The sequence below is a fragment of the Gallus gallus genome, chromosome 1 (genome assembly GCF_016699485.2).
Source record: "Gallus gallus isolate bGalGal1 chromosome 1, bGalGal1.mat.broiler.GRCg7b, whole genome shotgun sequence".
Taxonomy (NCBI): domain Eukaryota; kingdom Metazoa; phylum Chordata; class Aves; order Galliformes; family Phasianidae; genus Gallus; species Gallus gallus.
Genome location: NC_052532.1, coordinates 137,729,568 through 137,753,045, shown reverse-complemented (window position 1 = coordinate 137,753,045; position 23,478 = coordinate 137,729,568). Strand labels below are relative to the sequence as shown.

Below are 23,478 nucleotides of genomic sequence, written 5' to 3'. Positions count from 1 at the left end.
CTGAACAGCAGTATGGTATGATGTTTGGAGCACTTCATTTCACAGAAGTTGGCTGTGTCTGCTCTTTTCACTGCTATGAAATATATTTTCATAAGAAGGCTATAAATGGGATTCTAGTATCATAATATGTGTGCAACCAGTCCTGGATTCACAGTGAGCAAGTTATTCTCCTGTTTTGTTGTTGTTTTTTTTGTTTGTTTGTTTTTTTACAACCTGGAAGGCTCCAGCAGGGAGTTTTGTTCGTTGTACTTCAGAAGAGGATGCTGCTCAGCAGAGTGCAGGAAAGGGCAGTACCAGTGCTCACGGAACTTCGGTGGTATTCAGGCGTTCAAGTTCGAGGAGATGATCGCCAGTCTCTTAGTAATTCCTGTGGCATTCTTTCTGGTAAGGGCTGAGCTACCTCAGGTTGACATGTTTGAGTTTTCCCAGAGCTGTTGCCCTCTTGAGAAGGTTGGTGTGGATTGCACTGGTGAGGCCGCACCTTGAGTACTGTGTCCAGTTTTGGGCCCCTCACTGTAAGAAAGACATCGAGGCCCTGGAGCGTGTCCAGAGGAGGGCAACAAAGCTGGTGAGGGGTCTGGAGCACAGACCTTATGAAGAGCGGCTGAAGGAGCTGGGGTTGTTCAGTCTAGAGAAGAGGAGGCTCAGGGGAGACCTTATTGCTCTCTATAACTACCTGAAGGGAGGTTGTGGTGAGCTGGGGGTCAGCCTCTTCTCCTGGGTGACTAGTGATAGGATGAGAGGGAATGGCCTCAAGCTGCGCCAGGGAAGATTCAGGCTGGACGTTACGAAATACTACTTCTCTGAAAGGGTGGTCAGGCACTGGAATGGGCAGCCCAGAGAGGTGGTGGAGTCACCGACCCTGGTGGTATTTAAAGAGCGTTTGGATGTTGTGTTAAGGGACATGGTTTAGCAGGAACCATTGATGAAGGGCGAATGGTTGGACTGGATGATCCTGTGGGTCTTTTCCAACCGTAGCGATTCTATGATTCTATGATTGTGCTCTTGAGCCTCTTAGTCTGCTGCAGATGCCTGGTGTGCACCTCAGTGAGCTTCTCAGGAGGCAAGGCTTGCTCACTAGTTAGAGTGGGCAACAGGAAGTGGGACCTACAGATTCATGGAACATGCCAAGTTGGAAGGGAATCATCGAGTCCAACTTCTGGCTCCACACAGGCAAACCCAGAATTCAAACCCTATGTCTGTAAACACTGTCCAAACACTCCTTGAATTTCGGCAGGCTTGGTGCTGTTACCACTGCCCTCAATAGAAATATAGATTGTTTTGTCTTTTGCAAGGTCTCAAATCTTCTTGTGCTCCTGTTAGGAAGTTTAAACACCTAGACAGAACCAGTGGATACCATCACAGAAGGCCAGTGCTGGGCATCCTAAGGCCAAAATCCTTGGGGATCTTTGTCCTTAGCTTTTAATAGGTTTGTGTGTAATCATTATGTTTTCAAGAACTTTTGTTCAGTCTTACATCTAATCTGGCTTGTTATAAGTTACTGCTGTTTACTTATTTTCCTTTTTAAATCGGGAAAATTGTTTAATGAACAGGAAAAACAGATTTAAAGAGCAAAAAGGGGGGTGTAATAAACTTCTTCGCTGCATGAACTTGAAGGTTGTTTGCATACTTCTGCTGGCAAAATTCCCATCAATGGTTCTGTTGGCACAGCATATCTAATATTCCTCAAAGATGTAATAAAGATATCTGGTCTCCAGATGGCAATGGTAAGTCGCTGCTTTTTTTTTATCCATCTTTTTATTGGGTTTGTTTTCTCGTTGGAGAGGTAGTTACAGACCAAATTCATGTGTAAATCTTTAGGGTTTTTTCAGCTCAGGTTATGCAAAAGTACATAAAAGTATGTAAAGATAGGCACTGTAAGTTTTTTCTGCTTCTGCGCCTGGCTTTAGATAAATTGTACCTTGCCCCTTCATGTCCAGTAGATGTTGCTGTTGAATCACTAACACTGAAAGAGGAGGTATGGTAAATGTTCTAGTATTTTATGCAGACAAAGGAGGTCTAAATTTACAAAAGATGCAATGGCTGTAGTTTTTGTATGTTTGTTTGTTTTTTCATTTATATACATCAGCTTGGGAACTTTCTATGTAAATGACAAAGAAGAGATGTATGCAGTAGTGAGTTATACTTTTAATGTCCTGTGCAGTAAAAACGATTTTCTAGCCTGCATCTCTGTTATGATTTTACATAATATTTATATTTTATACTCTCATCCTAAGAAGCCTAAATCATGTTGGCCACAGTGATATCTCTATAGCATGGTACAGTTTTGCAAATCTATTCCACATGGTTAGAATTAGCATCCCTGCAGCCTCTTTGGGTCAGTGTTGTCCCTTGGAAGCTTGGGGTATTGCCAGGTTGTTGGAGCACCTTTTAGGATGAAAATCCATGACATGGGGTGTTTTTTGCTTGCTCCTATGGAAGGAGAAAGAACAAAGGAAGCTGATCGCTTTGGGATATTAAAAGAGGATAAAGAGGAGAAGATTTATAGGTAGCACATTTCCTTTAGTAACACCTATTCAGTAAGATTATGTGTGGAGGGAAAAAAAAACAACAAAACACACATTAATTCTGGTCTTCTAGCAGAGGCTGAAGAATAGTTTGATATTGAATAGGATAAATGTGTGAATAAAATACTGAGTAAACAAGAAATCACACTTGAATTTTCTTTTGCAATTACATGGGAAAACATCTGCAGCTATTGGTTTCCTTGGAAACAAATTCACTGCAAAAGCAAAATGCACTGCACTGAGTCTGTCAATTTTACTGCATTTGAGAAGAGTTTGATGTGTGCACTTGGATGTTATTACTACATTGGTTTCTCAAATGCTGTGTCATGTATGCTGCTCATACATAATCAAAGGAGATGGGCTGCGTGCATTGGATTTTGGACAGAACAATAAGAAAGGTTTGTATTTACAGAAGTAAACATGGACAGCGTGTGTGTGTATGTATATATTCTATGGCATCTAGTTTTCTGCACACATATTTTTCAAGTGTAACCTTTTAAGCTCAATGCTATTGTCTGCAGATCGTTGCAATCTGAGCTGGATTTTGGTGATTAGTGTGCTGCTGAAAATAATTGCTAGTACATTTGCCTCATGATACGATTTTGGCAGGACATCGGCTTTGTTTGTATTTAATAAATTCAGTGTGGGGTACATGTATGTGTTCTCTCAGAAGAGTATTTTTGTTCTGGCTGTGACAGGAGTGTGATTTCATGTATTGTGTTAGGATATTTTGGTCGTGCATGTGATGAGCTTCAACTGTTCAAGCCAGAAACAAATCCATGCAGCAGTGTGGTTTGTGTAATTATAGCAGGAAGAATTTAAAACTTTTATTTGCACTATTGTATTTTGTGAAAGAGAAGTTACGTTGAACAAGCACTAAATAAGAACTGTTTTTGACAGGTTTCTTTAACGTAGCTTTATGTGAGTAATTGAGTCACAGGTATGTGAGATAGAAGTCATATCTGTGACTGTTTTCTGTTAGTAAAAAGGTTTTCCAAATATACTGGGACAGTAACATACTGTGCTAAGAAGTCTGTTCTGTATGGAAGAAAGATTTTAACCCATGTTGACAAAACATTGGCTGTAGCTTGGCAAATATTACCGAGACATCTGGCAGTGATTCCAATTCTGAAATAGTTTCTATGGTGTCCCATAAAACCATTTTTCTCTCTAAAAGAAGGCAGCCGCTCATGTAAAATTATATGTAAACTTAAGCATTATGTCCTTTGCATTTAGGAGTTTACTTATTTGTATTCATCAGTCTCTGTTTCTAAGACCTTGCTGTTTTCTACCTCCACCAGATAATGTTTGTCTTAGCTGAGGTATATCTTTTTAAAGAGATCTCTCTAGAAATGGCTTGAATCACAGAATCATAGAATGGCCTGGGTTGAAAAGGACCACAAAGACCATCTAGTTTTAAACCCCCTGCTCTATGCAGGGTGGCCAACCACCAGACCAGACTGCCCAGAGCCACATCCAGTCTGGCCTTGGATGCCTCCAGGGATGGGGCATCCACAAGCTCCTTGGGCAACCTGTTCCAGTGCATCACCACTTCACTTGAAGTGAAGTAGTCACGGATTTTCTTTTATTACTATTTCCTTTGGGTGCTCTAAGTTACTGATATTACCGCAGGATTGTTGATATGCTCTCTATGCAAAGTAAGACTTCTGGAGGACTAGGGAGGTGGAAGGAGTGGGTAGATGCGCTGTCTTTTCCATGAGAAACTGGTCTTTAGTTTTAAATGCAAAGGGCAGGAACACAGGAAGGAAAAGTGTAGAAGAATAATTTGTATGTCATCTTTTATTCATGATCTGTCTTGCAAATCCTGTGCTTCATCTCCTTGTTGACGTTTAAAAAGCTAGGAAACAACTACAAAAATATTTATTCTGTTGCAAAGCAAGCAGTGCAGTTCCTTGATCAGCACTCTGCCTAATCCCATGAAAGCAGGAAAATCAAAGTTGAGCCATATAATAACTACTACCACTTTTTCAAAGCTTTTTGTCTGTGCTCTCTTCCCATACCCCTGCTAAATACCAGATGTTCCACTCACTTTGCTGCGCGTGGCAGCAAAGAGGAATTGGGTATTTACAGAGATGAAATAGGGCAACAGTTTTCACAGATAACATTGTGTAATTCAGAGGTCTTGGATAGTTAAACAATATCTGACTTCTGTATTTGATAACATCATTGTGAGCATTATTTGATAGGGTGGGGTTTTTTTCATGCATTTCTTTTATGTTTACCCAATAGAGCATTGCCATTGAAGTTACTTGTTGATTTTTTTTTTAACCTTTGTCAAAGGTATTCCTAACAGTGGCAGATCCAACTGTATTAAAGACCAAGGATACTAAGGTGACTTTTTTGTTAATGCGTGTTTGTTTCATTTAAGGGTCAGTCAAGGTCCTGAAGGAAGTAAATGGCTCTTAGAGTGATGCTAATGCAGAACCGTCTCTAGGGAGCAAAAATAACTCTTTTCCTCTTGTACATATTAGTGCTTTCCAGTGCAGGCTGTCTGGCATCCTCAAGTTTCCTCTACATGCTGCCCTTTGCAATCACAGCTTTTAAATAATGCAATTATACAGTAATTCTTTTGTTCCTTGAAATCTCTCCCAGGCCTAATGTTCTGACAGTAATTGTGTTTAAGCACTGTGTGTTATGACAAATGTATGACTGCATTCAGTGAAATAGCATGAGATACTTTCTCTTATGTGTCTGACAGCCTTGTGTATTTTTCCTTTACTTCCTCAGAAGTCTTTATGTACTTCTGATTTTTTTTATTATTTTCCTGATTTTTTTTTTGTTGTTGTTATTGTAAGTAACAAGTGACTGGAATTGGATCAAAAACAGCATTATAGACTGGCATATCTGAGTTCTATGAGTCTGTCTTTGTATGCATTCACCTATTGGTGTTGGAGGAAACAGTAATTCCACATTTAAACCTTGATGTAGTAGCTAGATCTTATGAGTAAACACAGGTGGTTGAATTGCATTAGAAGTGCATGACATGACTCCTCTGAGCCTCTGTGCTGGTGAACTGGAAGCTGAAAGAGCAACTCATTTTTATCATATTGAAACTGATCTGATAAGAAATCTGGCAGCAAACCTTTGCAGAAAGAAGTCTTGGATAGCTTGAGAAATGGTAAGCAAAGGACCTGAAATTTTGTGCTGATATTTGGGCTTGAGATCAGCTAGGCCTGTCATAAACTTGACTTTCCCGTGTCTTAGGTGCCTTCCCTGCCTTGTGCACTACTGGCTTTTCTGGTAAAAGGAAGAGCTTTCTGTGACTCCAAAGCTCCAATGAATGCTACATTTTTTTAAAGCTGTGAAAGTGGGAAAAAGGTAGACTAAGTTTCGGATACATCCCATTACTAAAGGAAGTTTAGAATTAAAGTTGACATCCTTCTACTCTGTCCTTTCTCTCTCATACAACTTGTCAGCCTGTGCCTCAAGGGCAAGCACTTCAAATTTATTCTGTGGAATCAAATTGAATGGTCCTGGAAATATCCTGCTTTTTTTCTTCTGAACACTTTTTAGATTACTGACTGTCTGTGAAATTAACAATTATAAGTGACAGCTAAATATCACATCTCATTACAGTCATTTGCTGAGAACATTTTAAATTAGCCCTGACCCTTGAATGGCAGAGCTAATAAATGTGTATGTGCATGGCCAGTTCTTTTGAAATAGTGATTTTACAAAGGAGGGCATGTAGTAAAATTTGGATTTTCTTAATACTCCAAACCTGAACACACAAAAGAAAAGGATTTGGAGGATTTTAAACCTCAAAATATTTGAGCTTTAAAAAATACTGGGCAGATTTTCTTCAGGAGAAATTAATTTTGTGATTCCTCACCATGTATTTACTTTGGAAAGAAAACCAGCATGACAGGAGTGTTTCCTGGGTTGATTTCATAGAATCATATAATCACAGAATCACCAAAGTTGGAAAAGACCTCCAAGATCATCCAGTCCAACCATCAATCTACCACCAATATTTGCCCACTATGCCATATTCCTTACTACCGCATTTAAATGTTTCTTGAACACCTCCAGGGACAATGATTTTCACATCCTCCCTGGGCAGCCTGTTCCAGCACCTGACTACTTTTCTGCAGAATAAATTTTTCCTAATATCCAATCTGTCTCTCCCCTGACACAACTTGAGGCCATTCCCTCTACTCCTGTCGCTTGTTATGTGAGGAAGGAGGCTGACTTCCACCTCCCCACAACCTCCTTTCTGGTAGTTGTGGAGAGTGGTAAGGTTTCCCCTGAGCTTCCTCTTCTCCAGACTAAACAACCCCAGTTCCCTCAGCCGCTGCACGTAAGTCTTGTGCTCCAGACCTCTTCATAGATTGACTGTCCTTCTCCTAACGTGCTTCAGGGCCTTGATGTCTTTCTTGTAGTGAGGGGCCCAAAACTGGTCACAGTACTTGAGGTACGGCCTCACCAGAGCTGAGTACAGAGGAACAATCGCTTCCCTGCTCCTGCTGGCAACACTATTTCTAATACAAGCCAGGATGCCATTGGCCTTCTTGGCTACACAGGGAGCACCACTGGCTCATGTTCAGCTAAGCATAGGCCAACACCCCCAGACACATTTCCTCCACCCAGTCTTCCAGCCTCTTTGCCCCAAGCCTGTAGTACTGCCTGGGGTTGTTGTGGCCAAAGGACCTGACACTTGGATGTGTTGAACTTCCTCCCACTGGCCTCAGCCCAGTGATCCAGCCTATCCAGATCCCTCTGAAGGACCTTCCCACCCCCAGGTGTATTGACACTTCATCTCAACTTGGTGTCATCTGCAGACTTACTGAGGGTGCTCTCAATGCCCTCATCCAGGTCATCAATAAAGATACTGAACAGGACAGGCCCCAGTACTGACTCCTGGGGAACACCGCTTGTGACCGGTTGCCAGCTGGATTTAACTTCATTCACCACCATTCTCTGGGCCATCCAGGCAGTTCTTTACTCAGCAAAGAGTGTACCTGTCCAGGCCGTGGGCTACCAGCTTCTCCGGGAGAGTGCTGTGATCCAAAACTGAGGCAGACAGAGGTTCAGTAAATGAATACATTAGTAAATAAGGCATTATTTTGGTGGAGTACTGTTGTTAAAAGCTCGTATAAATCTGAAGGGTTCTTTATCCTATGCTCTTGTATGAACCTTGCCCACACTCTAGCTTTGTATGAACACTGGAGGATCACGTTTTTAAGAAGAGAAAGCTCTCAGTATTTTTACTTTCTGTGTGTATTTTTAGAGCAGCAACTTATACAATGCAAAGTCCTCAGTATTCCTTCAGATTGTGAATCTAGGACCAATTTTGTTCCTGTGGAAGAGTGAGGTGTTGCCAGAAACTGAATACTGCCATCTCCGCTTATGAATCCCAGTTTCAAATCCCAGATGCTTTACATAATAAAGCCTAACTGGGCTGATTACCAAGAGAACTCAGTCATTCAGAAAAATAAAAGGAAAATTTCCTTTGCTTCATGGAGGAAGAAATGGTGCCAAAAGGAGGCTGAAATGTTAAAAATGCATTTTCTACTTGGATCTCTCATATCGACTGTCCTGTTTCCTCTTTTGCTTCCATTTAGTTAAGGCAAGGGTTCAGTGTCGCTCTGGTGCACTGGGTGCGTGTGTCAGTTCTTTGTAGGACCTGTCAGGATCTGAGTCAGGAAAGTGGGTCTCGTCCTGCTCTGCCCGGGTCCAGCTTAGGTAAGTCTGCCTGCATCTGCACTGCTTTAGGTGGATGCCTGTAGCTTCAATGCTTCCACATTATGTGCTGTTCCATGACACACTGTGTTGGGCCCATACGGGAAAGAGCATGGCTGGTTTGCCAATCCGGTGCTGAACACACTGTATTGCCGGAAAGCAGTATGGGGTGTGAGGCAGGGGACTTACCTGGGTGGGCATAACTACCTCTATGCTCTGCCTGTTTCCTTTGCAAGTGGTGGGTCAGAGCATATGCAAAGTGTTGGGGAGAACCGGAAGTGTTTTAATTTCTTGTAGTTGCACTTAATATTCTGTAAATAGCATGCCTTTCACTGTAGCTGCTATTAAGCTCTTGGGAAAACTAAGCTCCTATGGGTTAAAATGGAAGCTCACTTGTGGATTAGTAGTACAAAAAGAAAGTATAAAAAGTAGGAAGCGGAGTTGCTTTGGGTGATTGGTTTTCTGTGAGTGGGGGGCATTACTGGTGGAATAAAGAAGGGATTTCTGCAGGAGCTTCAGCTACTCAGTGTATTCATAACTGAGCTGGGAATGGAAATGAAGCACAGAAAGACAAAATTTGCTAATGTAAGAAGTTCTTCAACATAATCAAATTCAACGGTGATTGCAAACAGATAGAGAATCAATTTGTGATGCTCAAGCACCGAGCAGCACAGTGACTGAAATTAACTGTTTGTCCAAAGTCATACACTTGAAAAAAGCCAACAGTATTCCTGAGTTAGCTGTCACTCTCAGCAGGAGATCTGGGCTCACTGCGGGCAGTTCCCCGCAAACAGCGGCAGCTCAGTCAGCACTCAGTGTTGGTCAGAAAGGCAAGGAGTGCACTGTGAGGCACTGCGAAGGAAACAGGGAACAACATCTTTATGGCACCATATAACCCGTGCTGCGACAGCTTCTTGAGTCCTATGTCTTGTTTTGTTCACTTTCTTTCACTAGAATTAGGCTATGCAAACGTGTGTCAAAGACAGCCAGAAGTATGGAATTGCTTTTGTGCAAATAGGAACTAATTAGTGCAGGAAATTTTCTGTCTGGAAAACAGATAATTGGAAGGGACATAATATCACCTACAGTGGAGGTCTGTATAGTCATGAATGGCTTGGGAAAGTGAATAGCAAGTGTTTATTTCCTGTGGTGTTTTTTTTTTTTTTTCCACTGCTTCACAAAAGGCAAACTGGGGCACCCAGAAAAATTCCAGGAAGGTGATTTGAACAAAAGCAGTTTTTCATGATGAATGTTGTTACATTGTGGAACTCACTGACGAATGATGAAGTGGAGTTCAAAATGGGGGTTGGCCTCTTCTGACAGGTAACAGCGATAGGGTGAAAGGAGACGGCCTCAAATTGCACTGAGGAGCTTCAGGTTGGATATTCAGAAAAACTTCTCAGAAAGAGTGGTGCTGCAGTGGCACAGGCTGCCCAGGGTGGGGGTAGGGTCACCGTCCCTGGAGGTGTTCAAGAAACGTTTGGAAGTCACTATTGAAAGTAATGGACAAATCATTGTAGCTATCCACGCATGTTCCCAGAAGGGACCACTGCTTTTTGGCTGCTGTGTGCAGTGCGTAGAAAAGAAGCTTTGTCTCAAGTAACACAGCAATATCCTTTTAAGTATACAAGATGTCAGGAAAGGGTTCTACAGCAGAGGGTGGTCGGGCCCTGAAACAGACTGCCCATGGTGGTGTTCAAGGCTCCAATCTGCCTGAGTTCAAGGAACATTTGGACAACGCTCTCAAACATATGGCCTGATGTTTGGGTGGTCCTGTGTGGAGCTAGGAGTTGGTCCTGATGATCCTTATGGGTCCTTTCCAAGTTGGGATATTCTAGGATTCTATAACCTTTCTTATTTATTTACTGGCTAAAATATAAGAGGATGTAGCTAAAACCAAGAGTTTGAGTACAATACTCAGTAGGAAAATGCAGCTGAACATCAAGAAAAAGATGAGAGCAATGAGATTTAATAGGCATTGAGATAACCTTCATAAAGGGAAGCATTAAAAGCCTCATGGTTTGAAAGGTGTCCAGTAGCCTTTGTAAAAGCAGTGAAAACCCATTACAAGGAGCAGTACTGGCTCTCAGTCTTCCAGATTTTCTGTAACCCTGAAAGTTCTTTTTATCCCGAAAGCACAGCATAGAAAGCCAGTGGAGGTGTGTTGGTTGACAGGCTTGCCTGTCCCAGCTAACTGGCATAACAGCTCTGTGGTGTATGCCCCACATGCCTCATAGGGGATACTTCACGTATCCAGAAGCTAAAACCCAAAGGCTTGAGGTACTTAAGGCGCTAGTACCCTTTCCTGGAGTGCAGTTCTGAAAACTGCTGCGTTTCAGCATTTAAGCAGCCCAGCTCCTCCAATTAGTCCAAAAGATGGTTGGGACAAATTCAGCATTTGAAGGAAATTTGGAGTCCTCTGCCCTCAAAAACGAACCCTCCAAACAGAGCGTGAGAGCACAGGCAAGCAGAAGCGGAACGGCTTTGACATTGTCGATGGGGAGGAATTTTACTCCAGAGCTATTTAGCCTGCAGCAAGCTGACAAGAAGGTAGCAAGAGGCAGAATGCTCACGTAAGGACGAGCCCGGGGCTTCTTGCGATCCACCGCTTCTCGCCTAACTGCTGTCTATTCAGCACAGTCCTTCCCCACGCACGCAGCAGGCTGGCAGCGAGCGTGCAAGCAAGCTGCTCGTCACTGCTTCACATTAATTGTGGCGTCTGAGGGCTCCGCTGCGGGCAAACCCCTGCCCAGAGGAGGAGAGAGACGTCCCAAGTGGTTCTGCTGGATTCAGCAGGCACGGCTACGGCTTCCAGCAGCACCCGCCTCGCCCAGGAGAGAGCGCGGACTCCCACCTTCACCCAGAGAGCGCTGGGGAGTCATTGAAATGCAGGGCTGCGAAGCACTGCTGTAGTGCTGCCTGTTTTGTTGTTTTTTTTTCTTTCTCCCTTCTCCTTTCTCGGACCAGAGGGAACATGTTTGCTGTGGATTCTTTTTGTTTCATCAGAGAATGAGATGCTGGCTGCACGCTGAAGAAATGGCCCTAGAAGAATTGCTGCAAAGATTAAATGCGGTTTCCCAGTGCACTGGTAGGAGGAGCTGCTGCTCTTAAATAATATGTTGCCTTGATGCTGTTAGTGATTTTATAGGATTTACAGAAAATCCTGCGTGCATGGTCTCATTAATAGGAAAGAGAATGTATTGTCACAGGGTTAAACTTCTGTTTGTATTGGCACTAATTAGCATTTGTAGCACTTGGCTATTCACCAGGCTCAGTCCTCTGGAATACTTTCAGTCACTGCTTGCCCAGTCAGATACTCTCAATGGCTCTCGATTCCTTTTTTATCTGCCTCAGATGGAGCTAAGAAGCAGGGGGGGACTACAGATCTGCCTAGCAGAAGGAGCCTAACAGGAAGCAGTGGAAAGCCCGGCTAACTGCGAGGCACTGCAACCAGTATTTCAGGTGGATCTAAATTGCGCTTTCATGAGACCGAAGAGTTGAATTCATTAATCACAGTTTAGGTTTACATCTGAATGGATTAAAAATGGCAACGGAGCTGCTAACAATGCTTTTAGTGTTGTAAAAAAATTATGATGATTTCTGAGAGGTTGTCTCGAAAATGTGAATGCTTTTGTGTTCAGAACTAGAACCGTGCGGCAGCGTCCAGTAAGGTGACCTGTGAAGGGATCTGGGAGTACAGTCCTGGCTGTTGCTCTTGCAGAGCTGTAAACAGATTTCAGGATACAAAGTTACCTGGGAAGAGAAGAGATCTGGGTTCTGCCTGCTTTGAAACTGCTTCTTTTGCCCTTTATTCTTAGGCTGCTGGCTGATGTTGGAAGCCTTGTGTATCTCCTTGTCGTCTGAGGCAAACTGACTGCTGATACAGAGCATTCAGGACATCATTCCCTGTAGTACCAAAACTTGGTTTTTTTCTTCTCATTTCCTTGAACCTCTGCTTACTAAGAGGGGAAATTTTCAGCAATTGCCATGTGTTACAAGGAGATGATAAGCAAGATGGCTGATGGATTAAATGGGAGATGTGGAATGGACAGGTTAGCTGCATTGGTGTCACTGGGTAGAGGAAGCAGGTTTTCTGCCTTCTTAATATAATTTTTGAGGGGGAGAAGCAAAGCTCGATCTGATGAAAACTAGCATTAAATTACAAGTTACAGTCACTATACATTCTACTTTCTTTTTCTTTATTAAATGTTTGGATATTTGCTTTATTGCCTGCACTGATTTTTTGAGTCTGTAAATAGAAAGAAAGCCTGTCTGATATTTGCTGGGCCAAGCTGTCATTTGCAGTTCGTTTTAATAACTCAAGCTGTACTTTTTCACTCCTTAACACTGTTGCTGTAGTCTTTCAGCTGCAGATGCTCACCAGATATTCCAGGACCGGGCAGTGATACACAGCCCCATTGCCGCACTGTGCAGACCTTCATGCACCGTGACCTTCATGTGAGCCCCCAGCACTACTGAATGCTATTTTCATGCTCGCCGGCAGGCTCTCACTGTGTGCTGATCTTTAGCTTGCTAAGCTTGCATATTTTCCAAAAACAGCTTTTCTTTTCTTCTTCTTTTGCTTCCAGTTTCATCATGTGGGTTAGCTGGTTTCTATCCTACTTCTTTCTCCCTCTCTCTAATCCCCACATGGGGATTCCCTAGCAAAGGCACTTCTCATTACTTTTCTCCAGAAAGTGGTTCTATTTATAGGTCTATCTCATTTATTTATAGCTCTGTTTCAGTTTGCATCTCTCGTTATTTCTTTGTTTGATTTGATCTGGTTTTGTTCTTGTTCCTCTCGGGTTCCTTAGCTTGTTTCTCTGGAGCTCTCTCATTTTCTTGCACTCCACTCTGTCCTTGGGTTAAATTGCTTGCTCTCTGGCTCCACCACTGTCTTTCTGTTGACTCAGAAGCCCTTTGTAAGCAGTTAGATTTCCCTCACAGCCCATGGTCACATGCAGGTTTTTTCCAAGCCTGTGTTTCACTGGCTGCACGCTCACAAGCAATTGTAATGCAAAGGTTTCCCTAGTGCCTCATAGCTCTGCTAGTCACCTTCAGGCCGCAGGGGATCATAGACTCATAGAATGACCAAGGTTGGAAAAGACCTCCAAGATCATCTAGTCCAACTGTCCACTTTAAAAAGGGATTTTCTCCTTTTTTGGAGTGGAGGACAAAGCACTTCTTTCTCAGAGCAGTACCCTCAACAGAAAGGCTCAGATTCATCTCAGGTAGCTTTAGACATCTATGGCACATAGGACAGAGGAGGAATTCCCCTAAAGCCCAAGCTTGGTTACAGGACTCAGGTCATTCTGAGGTGCATGCATCTGTCCCTTGACTGCAGGTGGCCTGGTGCAGCTCAGCTCCTAATTCAGCACCTCCTGAATGCTTCCAATTAGGTATGGGAAGTCGAGGTTGCAGCCCATGATCTTCTATTGTTTTCTCATTTTTTCCACACCAGCCTCTACCTGTGGCTCCTTGCCCCCTAGGAAGCCCCATGTGTCCATCCACATCTGACACAGCCTTTTTGGGCTTCTCATCCAACACTGTCACACCAGCACTTTCCTCAGGAGTCCTCACGCTCCTTCTGCTTTGCCTAAACTAATGTAGTTGCCCTCCCAGCCCCTGGTAGTGCTCCTTGGCCTCTCATGTCCATGGGGATCTCTCACAGGATCCCACGAGTGCAACATTTGATGAAACATTTCTCAGGTCTCTTGATTATTTCTCAGCTTTCACCTTCACTTTATCCCCCAAAATTTCACAGATACTCCTATAAAATGCTTCTGGCCAAATTTAGCTATTAAGGTCATGTTTCCTGCTCTTTAGCTGAGTAGTGTCGTCTTCCATGCTCATCATATTCCTTCTCTGACTCCTTTTGCTGCACAGTTCAAAATAACCTTGTACCTATCCCTCTTCAAGCAGCAAATAATGTGCTCCCACGGCATCTTCCTTTGTTTTTCCCACATCTGATCCTCACCCTTTACAGTCACTTCCCTTCTAGCAAGTGGCTTTTTGGTCATTCCTTAAGACAGAAGGATTTGAAGAAATTCTCTGTTCCTACCAAAGATGGGTGTTTTTTGTTGTTGTTGTTTTGTTTGTTTGTTTTTACATTTGAACTTTTATTTTCAGGCAGGACTATTGTTATATATATATTTTAAATCATTGGCCATAGTTCTTTCTTGTGCATCAGCTGTGCGACTGCATGAGGTGGGTTCTCTGCTGAGGGCTTGGGCTAATAGAGAAACTGCATTAAGGGACAAGCTCTTTCTGCTGCTACTCACATTTGCATCATCTCTGAGTTTGGAAACTTTGCAGTGACTATGGCATCCAGTTTACACCAATAGACTGCACAGATCTGGGAGTCCCAGCCATAAGCTTATGGTAGCCTCAAGAATGGTTTCTTTCCACCTCGGAAAGGTGCCGCTGTCAAAGCTACCATCTGTTTCCTCTCCTGGAACAAAATCTGTGCACTCTGCAAAAAGTAGAAACATCTGCAAATCAAGGAAGATAAATACATGTATTTTCTTAGAAAAAAATGTATGCTACTACTTAAATACAGGTAGGTCTGCTGAGACATTTCAGCTTCAGTTTCCAGTAGCTCCAGTTCTGTCATATTCACATTTGGGGCCAAAACTTTGCATTTCCCCGGCCGTGTATTCTTTTCAGTATCAAAGGCAGACTTACCTGTCTTGAAAAATTAGGAAGAGATGGAGGAAGAGATGGACCAAGATGCCACCTTGCTAAATGAAAAAAGTGTCCAAAACCACTGGAAAGAGTTAGCTTCTGCAAGGAGCCATCGAGACATCCGCAGATCTGGTGCGTACTAATGTGAGTGCTTCTGTGCGCACCTACATTGCGTCTGAGTCTTACCATATTCTAAATCAAGAACTCGGAGTTGTTCCTTGGAAGATCTACCATTCAGCCAGGAAAGCCTTGCCTGGACGAATGTGCTTCGTGATATTAGAGAAGAAAAAGCCTGTTACTTGGATGAGTTTTTATGACCCCAGTGACTCAAGAGTGCCTTCTTGGCACAACGGCTTGGCACAGCTGCCTTCGCTCATGCAACATAAAAGAGCCAAGCCAAAAGATTACCTCATGCATATCAAATAACACGGAATTTCTGCAGAAAAAGATCAACAGAGCGCACAGAAGAGGTACAACACCTAATTCAGGCTGCACTGTTTTCAAGGCTTTGTCTTAAGCTGATGTATTGAGCAAAGCTTGGAGCAGAAGGTATTTGGGTCACTCACCCTCTCCCTTAATGAAGCACACTGAGTGAGCTACAGAAGAGGCTGGGGGTTTTGCAGTTTCTGCATCAGACTGACAGCTTCTTAGGATTTTCAGGTATCTGAAACTGGGTGTTTCAGCTGGAAGTTTCTGCCTGCTGTTCCCTAAAGTCTGGCAAAGCTGCTTTAGTTTTGTTTCATTGCTTCTTTCATCTTGTGCTATTAAATATCAGCCAGATATTCTTTCATTTTGGATAGGAGTGTAATCTTGAATGTTTTTACTGGCATTAAATACTTGTACATCTCTCAGTAAGCCTGTAATAATACATTGTTAGCTATTTTGACTCCAGTTTACGTTCCAGCTATCCACGCTGCATAGCTCAAGCCTGGCTTAGCTATCTTACCAGCCACAGAAATGCAGATACTGAGCTGCAGGCAAACTGCCTGGTCATCCAACCTGCAACATTCACCTGTGACAGCAGCATGGGTGCTACCAGCTCAAGCTTCCCCTCTCAGGCATCAATGTTGGATATTAGTTATATCCTTGATTTGACCCTGATGGTCTTTTTGTGGCTGTTAGGTTTTTATTCTAATGATCTGAATTTCTTGATGGCCCCTGGGAAGTGAGTTGTGGTGTAGCCAGAGCACAGGGCTGGCTGTTGTCCATCCCACATGATGCCCTGGAACCATGGGGATTTCATCACAAGGAGTCCAGCACTACCATGTAGAAAAGTTGAACTTCATCACCAGAAGACAGCTGGCTGGGAGTTTCAGCATGAGAAGCTGAAATGAAGAAGCTGCGTGATACCCATCTGCAAACATTTGTATCTTTACATGAAGACTAAGCGTGTTCAAGCGTGGGAGAAGCTGCTGTGAAGGGATCTCAGGCAATTAAATTGCCCTGGAGACACAGTGAAAGACAGAGCATGTTGCTCAAATATTGACAAGCTGATAAAACGCAGTGCATCAGCATGCTGTTTGGTTTTGAGGACATAGGTGTGCCATGCTCTCCAGCAGCAGCCTGACTTCTGAAAATCGATTATCTGGGCAAATGGATATTTGGGAAATTAAGAACAGCCACCCTGTGCAGCACTGTGTCTCTTGCTACCCAAGGTGTGACTTCAGGGGCATAAGCTCTGTCCCCCTTTGTGTACTGGGACACTTGCTAACCACCAGTCTTAATAAAAATCTTTCAACCCTTGAAACATTATTTAGCAGATAGAGAACGTGCACTGGAAGTGACTGTCCTGGCTCTTTTGTAGTTCTTAATTCTTGCTGAGCCAGAAATGCATCTTCTTTTCTTCCAACTCTTGCCTGTAACCAAGTGAATTTAAAGGGAAGGCAGTTTTACATATAAAAGGCTGGGATAATTGATAGAGAAAATCACAAGTATGCACATAGCTGATCTTAAAAACAAATCTTCAGGCTACAACCTTTGTTATTATAAACATTCAGTGGTAAATTAGACCCTCTCTTTAAACAATCTTACGTCTGGCTTCTGGGCTGGACACTGTGCTTTGCTTTGGTCATATTTTGTCCTGGGCTGCTGGTTGTTGCTCCATCCCACCTGTGTGACTTTCTCTGTCAGTCCAGACTTCCTCATGTCACATGCCTGTGCTTTAACAGCTGCTTTTCCACTCCAGCCTTGAATCAGGTTTTAGCCAATACCATACACTAAATGAATCAGTGTGTTGTGTGACTCATTTGTTTATTTTCTCAGAATTTACCTTGCATGCATTGTTGCAGGCACAGTGCCTCCTGTAGCAGCTGTTGGAAGGGCAGCATCAGCAATCCCTACGGCTCTATGTGCTGCTGCACTGTGTATCAATAACTGAATTGATGAATACCAATTTCCATTATCTCAGTATTTTCAATTTCCATATTTACTGCAGTGAAGAATGAGACAGTCATTTGGTGGATTCATCTGGAAAGAGGAGAACTAGGAGCTGGCTTGTCAGAGTCCCTGCCTGCCTCTGAGGAGAGCCTAAGTTTGACCAGACGTGTTCTGTGGGTCAGGGCAAAATTTACCCCTTTTATTTCTTCTCACTACCGTGTAACGTGTACTCCTCTCTCTGGACACCAGGTAATTCTACTGAGTTGCGTTTTCAGCTTCTAGTCATGTCTGTGACTTGGTTGTTGTTGCCCAACTGCCATAGCAATGGAAGCTTGAAACATTTTTTCTTACCATTTGACAGTTTTGACACAAATTTTATTTGCACACTGTGTATATTTCTAAAGGCAAGGTATGCTTATACAAAATTTATATAGAATTCTTATAACAATACTTCAGAACAACATAAAAGCTCACATACAAGCATTCAATTAAGCACACAAAGAAAAAAATGCACTTGTGCTTGAGTGATAGATTTTCCCAGCTTCGCTTGAGGAGGATGGGAGAGCAGAAGAATTTAAGAGAAGGAGAAAGGAGGAAGATAGATTAAGGAAGCAAAACAGGTGTGCTGTGTTTGGTTGTGCAGCTAGGATGAAAATAGCTGGCAGAAATGAGGTGACATGAAAAGATTTTCTGGATGTTTTGCCCATAGATAGTCATTTAGTAGGGCGTGAAGCTGGGAGCCCCTTACTACAATATGTCTGGAACACAATAGCTTTATGTTTAATAGTTATGATGGAATATGACCTACATACACAGAATCACGAGAGTGATGAAAATTCATCATTGGTATTTAATTCATGCTTGAGAGAGTGCTCTAATTATGAGACAGCTCCAGTCTGCTCAGTACCCAGACATTTGCTGTGACCCTGGCACAGCTGGTTTTGTCGGGGACAGACACGGTCAGAAATTCCCTTTCTCAGCTCTCTACAAAGACTACTGGAGCTGCAAGTGACCTGAGCGATGCACTTTGGAGCTTTAATATTACAGATTTGAAGGCAGAGAAAGGCAAAGAGCGTCTGAGTGCACTGGAGAGAGCAAAACGAGGGCACTGAAGTTTGTAGCGGCAGAAATGGTGTCAGCAGCTTGTAGAAAAAATCGGTCATTTCCACGTCTACCATGTCACTTGTGAAGTAATTTATGAAGGTAAGAGAAAATATAACCCTACAGATAGCATTCTGAGCTTTCTAACTGCGTACATTCTTAATTTTCCTCTGCTGAGCCTCTTCAGTGTTTCTCACCCCCACCTTATGAATACCCAAATTGCTTTGAGAGTACACAGCTTAGGGTGGGAGAGGATTATTAATAGAAACGGCTTCTCTGTGTTGTTGTATGAAGACAGAAGATAAGTTATTTCAGTGTGGCAAGTGCAGGTGTTTTTTTACAATTGTTTACATTTTGAACATCTACCAGGGAATTAAAAAGGCTTATTAAAGACTGCATGGTATAATGAGAGTGAAGGTGTGCATTAAATAGAGTAGTGTTAATTTGCTACCGTGTGCTTAGCATTTTACAGTAGTACTAACAATTTCCATCCAGCCTTCAGAAAATCAGGAATGGTCTTTTCTGCATCCTACCACTTGCCTTTTAAAACATGGATACTGAAAAATGTCTCTGGGTTTTATTTACCATTATTTTTAAACATCTTCACCCCAATGGCAATTTCAGATGTAGGACTGTATTCAGTGAAGCTTCTGTCCGACATTTATATATCTCTGTAAGGAAGTGTTATCGGATCTGGTAAGAAAAGGCAGGATTTAGGTTTTTGTCCCCTAAGGAGGGCAGGAGTTGAGAGAGATCCAAAAGTGGTTTGAAGGGAAATACAGGTATTTGAGATAGACCCGCAGAATGTCTGCCAAGGCAGGAAGGAATCTGGGTGTTGCCGTTTGGCACTCACACTATGAAGAAGTCCTTCCTGTTCCTTTCCTTTCCCATCGAGCAGCTCCTGACCTTTCGCACGTGCCCATTGCTTCAGCTGCTGCATTGCAGGTCTCTGCCCAGTGCAGCTCCTGGCCAAGATGTGAGGTGGGAGCAGGTGGAGGGGTGGGAGAGGGTTCAGAGGAGGGCCATGAAGATGATCAGGGGGCTGGAGCACCTCTCCTATAAAGACAGGCTGAGGAAGCTGGGCTTGTTGAGTGAGAAGCCTGGAGAAGAGAAGGCTGCAGGGAGACCTCTTTGCAGCCTTCCATTAATTAAAATGTGTTTATAAAAAGGAGGGGAATCAACTTTTTACTTGGGTAGATCATGACAGGACAAGGGGAATGGTTTTAAGCTCAAGGAGGGAAGGTTTAGATTGGATGTCAGGGGGAGGTTCTTTACAGTGAAAGTGGTGTGGTGCTGGAACAGGCTGCCCTGAGAGAATGTGGATGCCCCATCCCTGGATGTGTTCAACACCAGGTTGGATGGGGCCCTGGGCAGCCTGGTCTAGTACCAGATCTGGAGGTTGGTGGCTGTGCCTGTGGCAGGGGGACTGGAGCTTGATGATCTTTGGGGTCCATTCCAGCCTAGGCCATTCTATGATGATTCTATGAGACAAGCAACTGCCATGAGCTGCAGCCTTGGTTTTGGACAGCCAGCTGCAAATGTTCCTGTCATGGGAGAGGTGTGTACTGAACTAGTTCTGTGACACTACATAGAGATAATCCAGCACATAGTCTTCAGGTTTAAGGATATACAAGGAAAAAAATTAAGTAGGACCACTTGTGCACCCACTCTCCTCTCCTAATCCTCCTCTCTAGTCTCCAAGCCAGCTATGGAGAAGTTGTGTGGGCGTTGTTTTTGTTTATTAGACCTTGTGAGGCCTTACAACCCTCACGTACGCATTAAGAAGAGGAAGGCTCACAGGCCAGCCCAGTTCCTGTAGTGTGGACTGCTGTCCTGTGCGAGGAGCATGGCCTGCACTGTATGCCGTGGTCCGTAGGCCCTCACCAGGTCCCCGTGTCCCTTGGGGTACCACAGGCCCTGAACTGGCTGCCATTTGCTGCAGGGGGAATTACTCAGGAAGAAGTAATTAAAAGTTTCAATTATGGCTATGTTAATACCAGAGATCTCAAGCTTTGAAGATTATCATTGCATTCAGGAAAAATAAATGGTAGTTGGAACTACTCATGCCTTTAGAAAGGGATTTTTTTTAGGGTCAAAGCCTGTTTTTTAGACTGTTGCTAATAACACATTAGTAAGTTATTAAGCTATGAATAAATGAAGCTGTGTTTGTTTTAAAGGCTGCTCATCTGCTCTGTTCTATTTCCATTGCTGGGTATTGCTCCACACAGCCTGCTGAGCCCTTTGCAGATGAGCTGTACTGCACTTGACAGCTCCCTGCCTGGAGTAACTTGTTATCTCTGTGAGACACAGCAACAAAGGGACCGTCAGATGAGCATGTTGGAATGGGTGAGGGAGGAGCATTCCCAGAGTGAAATAAGGTCAGGAATATTGCTGCACCAGGGCTGCACCATGCCTTCACAGCCTTGGAACAGTTTATGGAGCTCTTAGGTGGGTGAATATGAGGTGTGTGTCCCATGGTACCTCTTGGGAGAGCTACTCTCCTGTTTGCTGCATTTGGAGTCCTATTGCAGTTTCTGTCCAGCCTGGATTGCTGAGTCTCCCTCCTTTAGGATGGGGTGGGGGGAAGCGGTATGAAGCAGAGCATAACAAATCACCTTGTTGCCACCTGATAAACTGGGCCAATTTAGAGGAATTTTAAAGAAGCATTTTTAATGAAGTATTGAATTTTTTGAGGCTTTCTGAAGATCATTGTTCACCTTTTGCCATGTGCTTGCCCTTGGTAATAATCAATTAGAATGTTATCCGTCTTAGAGTTTTATGTCGTGTTTGTACCAGAAGGCAGTTCTCTGCTAACACTGCCAGTAAAAAGCAAAAAGTCAAATATCAATAACTTTTTTTTTAAACTGGAGTTTATTATAATATTTTTATTAGAGAAAAAAAATAAAGCAAAACGTCAACTGACTGCTGAGAAATGTCCACCAGAAATATTTTTGGTGGTTTTTTTGTTTGTTTGTTTGTTTTGTCATAGATAATTCAGCATAGTAAAGCCATCATTTTCTGTTAATATTTTTAAACAATTTTGCTTAAAATTTGTGATTAGAAGTATTTAGGAAAACAGTCCTGTTGAGGCCAAGAAGACTTGAATATTCTTGTTTATGGCAGCAAGTATAATGAGCATTTCATTTCTAGATGCCATATTCACAATTATGGGAGCCTGTGAAAAGGATTATCTTTTTGTGTGAGGGTAGTGCAAAGTATGTCTGAATAACCAAATTATTATTTATAATTGCCTTTATTTCATTTCTAAGAACAGGTATGAGACGTTAAACTTCGCTGGAAAAATAAATAAATCATGATTCTTTCTGAAGGCAGCTGACATGAAGACAACATAATGAATTATGGAAAGATTTTCTGTCTTATAAAACTGTGTCATTGGATGCATGACTGAAAAGCAAAATACAACACAGTAAGAAGTAGAAGTAATGTGGTTGCCTGCATGATTAAATAATTTCTCAACAGTGTCCACTTCAAAAGGTGTTCAGCAGCTCTAGGGAAGATTGTCCCATGTAAAAATCCAATTCCGTTTTGTAGTTAGGGTCAGTTTGTGTTTTAGCCTCTTCTCAGATAGTTTACACTCACTTTATCTGGCTCTCAATTGCCTAGGTAAGATTTGGAGATGCTTTTTACAAGTGCCAATATAATATCACACTTTATTTTATATTTATTTGAAAAAATGACTGCCTCATTTGGTTCTATGCAGACAGTTTGCTCTTTTGGAAGTCTTGTCCTGACAACCTTTTTGCACTTACTGTGAAATACGTCCCAACTTTCCCCTGGGTGAAGTGATAGATGTGAGGAGGGAGCTCTTAAGCACAACTTTCAAAGTGCTGGCAAACCCTCTGGCTGCATCTGAGGCTCTCATGAAGAGGATTTCTGTGCTACAGTTACTACAACGGGAAAAACAAAACTCTGTGACTGTCTCATAATTTGTGTTTCCTGTGTTACTGGATCAAATACAGTCATCTGTTTGGAAGTTTACTTGTCTGGGTTTACCCCAAAGCTTACTTGGGTATTTTGTGGTAGAACATTACAATTGTTGATTTGTTGGCTTGCAAATCTCAGAGATCCTTCTCGATCTGTTTGTTGTAGTACTGTTGGTACTGGGGATACTTGATTGTCTGGATCCAGTTGCTGGTCTGAGACTTGACTGGATGCATGCTTCTGTCAGCATTCGTTAATCTCAAGCTCTTTTGCCATCTTAGGGTTGATTTCAGTGGGTGTTGTATCATGCTCTTAGTCTTCCATATCTTGTGAATTAGACATGTGACATTTCAGCTTATCCTCTCCCCTTTAGCTAAAGACTACTGCATTTTAAGCTGTAATACTCATACACAGTTTTCTTGTTTACTAAACATTAATCTTTATTCCTGTAAAAAGTAGTCATGCTTGCATTTTACACGGCACCACTTACCCCAAGTCTTTTACAAAACTCTTTGTGCCTCTTAAACAAATACAAGGTATTTTATATGTCAAACAGTATTTTTCAACAGGCTTTGAAGAGGAAAATTGCAGAATAATGGGGGAATTCAAATTGCTAGTATGTATGAAACAGTCCTTGGAGTTGGTTAAGTACCAGACTTTTAACTCACAAAGTGAATAAATAGGAGGCAGGTTCAGCCAGTGGTTGTTTTATACCCTGTATTTTCCTCTGCATCATTATTTACCTGACAATCTGAGTGCAGTTCTACGTGACCTTGTGCTATGTCTGAAGAAATAAATCCATGATAGGATGGTGATCTGAGAAGACATAAGCTTGAAAGACTGATGTACAGATTGTAACTAAAAGTGTTATTTTTAGAATCACAGAATCATAGAATCTTTTGAATTGGAAGGGACCCTTAAAGGTCATCTAGTCCAACTCCCCCGAAATGAGAACAGGGACACCTACAGTTGGATCAGGTTGCTCATGGACCCCATCCAGCCTGACCTTGAGTGTCTCCAGGGATGGGGCATCTACCACTTCTCTGGGCAACCTGCACCAGCACCTCACCACCCTTATTGTAGAAAGCTTCTTCCTTATATCCAATCTAAATCTCCCTTTTTTCAGTTTGAAACAATTTCCCCT

General features: G+C 42.7%; 1 protein-coding gene across 6 annotated transcripts in view; it reads left to right on the top strand.

Moving 5' to 3' along the window:
• The window catches only part of MCF2L (MCF.2 cell line derived transforming sequence like), a 148,315-nt gene that overhangs the window by 15,836 nt on the left and 109,001 nt on the right, over positions 1 to 23,478 (top strand). Inside the window, exons 1-3 of one of the 6 annotated variants that reach the window (XM_046941155.1) lie at positions 10,967 to 11,319; positions 12,591 to 12,689; positions 17,350 to 17,540. The exons of 4 other annotated variants lie outside the window; for them this stretch is intronic. Coding sequence is in view for 1 of the 2 variants with exons in the window: in XM_040699276.2 (XP_040555210.1) it covers positions 11,241 to 11,319 (79 nt within the window). In the remaining variant the exon portion in view is untranslated. Of the gene's footprint in view, positions 1 to 10,966; positions 11,320 to 12,590; positions 12,690 to 17,349; positions 17,541 to 23,478 lie in introns of those variants that run through there. One more of the 6 variants, XM_040699276.2, reaches the window with a different exon arrangement.